The sequence below is a fragment of the Bison bison genome, unplaced genomic scaffold (genome assembly GCF_000754665.1).
Source record: "Bison bison bison isolate TAMUID 2011002044 unplaced genomic scaffold, Bison_UMD1.0 scf7180017864468, whole genome shotgun sequence".
Taxonomy (NCBI): Eukaryota; Metazoa; Chordata; class Mammalia; order Artiodactyla; family Bovidae; genus Bison; species Bison bison.
In genome coordinates, this window is record NW_011495029.1 from 1,145,829 (window position 1) to 1,150,945 (window position 5,117).

At 52.0% G+C, this 5,117-nt stretch overlaps 1 protein-coding gene across 1 annotated transcript in view; it reads right to left on the bottom strand.

Annotated features, from left to right (window-relative positions):
- Window positions 1-428: 428 nt before the first annotated feature.
- RAC2 (ras-related C3 botulinum toxin substrate 2 (rho family, small GTP binding protein Rac2)) overlaps window positions 429-5,117 on the bottom strand; it is a gene marked incomplete at its 5' end in the record, with an annotated part of 18,193 nt that continues 13,504 nt past the window's right edge. Inside the window, 2 exons of the mRNA XM_010860623.1 lie at window positions 429-2,626; window positions 3,232-3,364. Coding sequence (XP_010858925.1) covers window positions 3,234-3,364 — 131 coding nt within the window. The remainder of the gene's footprint in view (window positions 2,627-3,231; window positions 3,365-5,117) is intronic.

Below are 5,117 nucleotides of genomic sequence, written 5' to 3' on the forward strand. Positions count from 1 at the left end.
AGACATCTCATCAGAATTCATTAGAGAAGGAGCCAGGACACAGGACAGTGTTGGTTGGTTCTATCATTTTTTTATGGAGGAAAACCAAAACTTTCACAGAGGCTGCCTCTCCAATTACTTTCATTTTATGTCTTATTGGCCAGAACTGTATGAACTTGGAACTCCAGCTGCAAAGCAGGCTGAGAACAAGTATTTTTGTCTGGGGCTAGATACATTGCTGTTCTGGACACAACTAGGATTCTATTAGCAAGGAGGATGCAAGTAGTGGTGGTGGGTTGAAAAGCACAGTGTCTGCCATAGTGAATTGAGCCCTAACTCCTATGTCTCTGTTTACTTCTTTGCAAAACAAAGTTGTTAGTGCTACATTGGGAGGCTACCAGGAGAATTAAATGAGATCATATGTGCTAGGTGAAACCACACAATGGTGAGAGTATTTATTTCCTGACTTTATTACTGGTATAAAACAAGGACTGCGTTCACTGGGGTAGGCTTAGTAGAAGAGGTATCTGGCAGAGGAGGTGTGAGCACAGGAGAGAGGAAGGCAGGGTGTGGCCAGGCCTGAGGCCACCAGGATGGCCCTGGATTTATTTATCCCAAGACCCCAGAAGAGCAGGGAAGAGAAAGAGGTTCTCGATTCTGGCCTGCTGGGAAAGGCCTTCTCATGGCTTTTAAACATTGGACATCTTAGAGTGTGGATTCTGACCCACACGTATCTGTGTTTGGGTTGTGTGTGCTGAGGGTGGGGTGAGGTAACAGTGTTAATGGTTTTTTGGTTTGTTTCAGAAGAGAGGTAACTTTGAAAACATAACAACCTTGTCTGAGCTGAAACTGAGAAAGGACGTGGGGCTTCCCTGCCTATACCCCATCCCTTTCTAGATGGTGGGGCTCTCCAGAGGGAAGGACAGTGAGCTGAGATCTTGCATCAGAACTTCAGGTCTTGGGGCAGTGGAAGTGGCCAGGAGCCCTGTAGGAGCCAGAAATGGAAATTGAAAGCATTTCACTGGCTGCGAATTGGGAGACTTCTGGGTTGTCAGGACAGGGTCTCATATCTCTTTTTAAAAATCCTTTATTTTAGCTTCTCTAGACTGTCAGCCCCTGACGGCAATAACTGGGGTGAATCGCAGGACCACACAACAGTGCCTGGAACAGAGTAGGTACTTGGTAAATTTGTGTTGAATGGACGGATGAAGCTCAGATAAATAGAAGCAGGATCATCCAAAGTCTGGCATTCGTGAATCAGCAAACACTGAGGGGAGATTGGCTCCATACCCGTCCCTGGCGCTTTAGGGATGAGCTTTGTTAATCCTGACAGCAGCCACATCTCTTCTTAAAGAAACTTTCCTGTGCTTAGTGCCTGCTGGACCGGCATTGGTTCCTTACACTGTTTGGACACTTTCCTGGGACTGCCAATATTGGAGACTGGGGTTTCTGGCTGCTTGACACCCATATTCCCAAATTCTGACAAGGCTCTCAGCCTCCTTTTGAGAACCAAATCCCCCCACCTCCACCCTAGTGGGTGCGGTTTTGAAATGGCGGCCTACTCTCCCTGCTCTAGTTTGTCAAGTGGTCTAGGTTTGGCCAATCAGAGCACAGGATTCTCCTGACAAATGTGATTGGTTGAAAGGGGGCCCAAGATCTAAGCTGGACCAATCAGAGTAAACCTTAATCAGAACTTTGCCTGGGGCAGACACTTGCTCTTTTTTGCTGAACTTGCAACTGAAAGGGTGAAGCCCTGAGAGTCACTGTGCCTAAGAATGAACCAGACAGCAGAAGGTATAGAAAAGTGAGCCCTGAAGACTTCATTTGAGCCCCCTTGATCAAGCTGCACCTGAAGTCATGATATTTCCAATCTTGAATCAATAAATTTATTTTCTGCTTAAGCAGGGTTTCTATTGGGTTTCTGTTTGCAATGGCAAAAGTCCTGACTGGCAGGATCTGAAAGTTTTAAGACTCTCACAGATAAATGCAGCTCAGGGTCCTGTGAGTGGAGCAGAAAGACTTGAGAGGCGGCAGGAGTCAGCAGGACCCTGGTTTTTGATTGACTGGGCAGGTACTCACAGAAATTTAGAAAATCTGAATATAATATGTTGTCCCCAAAGGAGGACTAAGACCAGAGAGGAACAAACCTTCTGAGACACTTAATTTAGCTCAGTAGAAGAACTCTCAATAAGCAAGACCATCAATACTTGAGTATACTGCTGCCCTAGAAGGGAATGAGAGATCCATCTCTGAAGGTATGTAAGTGGTGGCCAGCAACCATCTGGCCTGAAGTTCCCAGAGGGGATTCAGGCGTTGGGGGTGAGGGGAGGAGTAAACAGGTAGATGACGCCACGTGTGGCATCTGACCACAGCAATGCAGGGGTGGCTTACTGGGTGCTGGGACCCCCTTCTGGCCCCTGAGAAGGCTGGAGCATGACGGGATGGGGGCGCAGCACCTACAAATTTACACTCTTTGGGCCCCCAGGGGGACCTTCAGCACAGAGAAGACGGTCAACCAAGTTCTGCAGCCATCTTGCTAAGAAACGCCACAGGAAGGGAAGAGCATGGCCAGCCAGGGGGGCCACTGGGCATTGGGTTGGGGGCCTTGGAGAGTCAAAACCATCTGGCTGGGAAGGCTGGATGCATCCTGGAAGGAAGACAAACAAGGGGTGAGAATTTGGGGCCAGGCAGAATCCACAGCCTGCTCCCAGCTCTCCCGGCTCCCAGCTCACTCCAGCTCCCAGCTTGTGCTCAAGGTTGGCCAAGTCCTCTCTATCCTTGTGGGTGCCTCCCACCCCCACCCATCCCTCTTCTGCCCTAATAGCCTCAGAGCTGAGTCTGCCCTGCCTCTACCCCATATGTGAGTGTCGGGTCTCCCCGGCTCAACTGGGCTCCTGAGGGACAGGAGCTGAAGTATCTCTTCACCCTGGTCCTCTCCGCCCTCCTGCAGGGACTGCACATTGGGAGCTCAGTGACACCACGCTTGGTTCCTGTTACCTGGCATTTTTTCTGATACTTTGAACCCTTCTTCTGGGAACTGGGCTCACAGAGCAGGCCCAGTTCAGTCAAATGAGCAAACTGAGGCCCCTTTAATGGTCGCTCTTCTGTCCTGGCCTAAATACCACTCCTGGTGAAACCTAGGGCTACCAAGCAGTGGCTGAATGCCTCCCTCCCAGCCACGGCCTGCTGTGTGTGGGGAGTGGGGGAAGCGGGGGAGGGAGTGTCATGAAGCCATGTGGGCGGGACTCTTACCCCTAGAGGATGCTGCAGGGGCGCTTCTGTGGCCGTGTGGGCTGCGGGCACAGAACGGCCCGGATCGCCTCATCAAAGACGGTTTTCAGGCCTCGCTGGGTGAGGGCCGAGCACTCCAGGTATTTCACTGAGTCTGGGTCAGGGCAGCAAGAGAACAGAGGCCTAGGTCAGGGCTGGGCAAAACCCCTCCCAAGTCATACAACCACACCAGGCTGTGGGGGCCCCCTGGGCTGTGTCCCTCACACATTCACCTCTCTGTGCCTCAGTTTCCTCATATTTGAAAGGAGGAGCTTTATTCAGGGGGAAAGGTTAAGACCCACAACAGCAGGTTTGTGTCTTTCTCGAACACATAAGCCCGTAATTTGCGGAAGGTGGCAGGAATTTTGATACCTTCCTGGGAAGAAAGGAGCTCAAGCTGCAGTGACCAAATCTCTCAGCACTTCACTTTCTTTCAGAAGATTGCCACATACCTGCCTCCACCTTCCCGTAGAAGGCCTGAAGAACCCATGACCTGCTCACCAGGACCTTCCAAATATCATCGAACTGGTCCTTCAGATCACTTCATTTTACAGATGAGAAAGCTGAGGCTCAGAAAAGTCGCCAGTCCAAAGTCACACACTAGACATTTCCCGTCCCCCAGGGGCTGCTGAGAATTCTCAACAAGAGGAATGAGAAATGGGGAGCCTTGTTCACCTGTGAGGGGACTGTCCTTCTCCCATGTGACCACTCAGGGCTGGAGCCCAGGGCACAGTGAAGAAGACAGGCTGAGCCCCACTCCCGGGGCAGTGTTCCCTGCCCTTCTGGAAGGAACCTGTGTGAGTTTTTGTGTCCACAACAACCCAAGCTGTCTCCCTGAAGTGAGCAGTTGAGAAGTTCTCCCTGAGAGAAGCCTGGGGGCCGATTTTAGGAACCAGAGGAGGTTGGGGGGTGGGGGGAGCAGGGAAATTTGCCTCCTCCCTAGAGCCCACTCCTCTGTGAGGAAGGAAGCAGACTGACACTGATCGGCACCTGCTCCCTGCTAGGTGCTGAGCTGGGTGCTTCCGACAACCCTGTGAAGAAATTCTGTGAATCCCCACTTCCTGGGTGAGGAAACAGGCCCAGAGAGGGGATGCCCCAGGCCCAGAGACACACAGCTTGGAAAGGGGAGCCAGGATCTCAGGAGGGGCAACCCGGGATGAGGGAAAGAAAGGATGGGGCAGGAACAAGGAAACTGAAGCTCAGAGAGGATGTCATTTGTCTAAGTCACACTCTGGACTCTCCCATCGCCTTTGCTCATGGGAGCACTGTCCCAGCAGGGAGCATGGGCAGTGGTCCCAGGGCAAGGCTGGCAGGGACCAAACACCATGACTTAGGTCTGGGAGTCTCACATAATCCTCTGTGCCCAGAAGAGTCTCCCTGGGCATTGGGCCATTGTCCCCTTGCAAGGAACTGAGAGGGACTGTGGCCAATGTCCACTTCTTCCTTTCACACCCACCAATGTGTCCTCCCTGGCACCTGCCACCCTCCTACTTCTTGGCTAGGAGTATCCAGAGAAAGAATCCTGACTGGGGGCCTGGCCTTGCTATGCACCCCAGGCTCCCACCTGTGGGGCAGCAGACCACCTTGATCATGACTGAGGGAGCCACGCAGCCCGGGTTCCAGTCTTAGCTCTGTCACATCCCAGTTAGGTGACCTTGAGCTCTTGACTTCTACCTGAGCCTCAGTTTCATCCTCAGTAAAGTGGGGTGATGAGAGTTCCTCCTTCATAGTTGCTATGATGATGAAGCAGAAGAATGCACAGGCCCAGCACCCAGGAAGTGCTCAATCCATGTCAGCCGGAATTGGCAGCTGCACCACAAGTCAGCCCACTGGGCTGGCTGGTGGACAGAGGCCACCACTGTCTCATC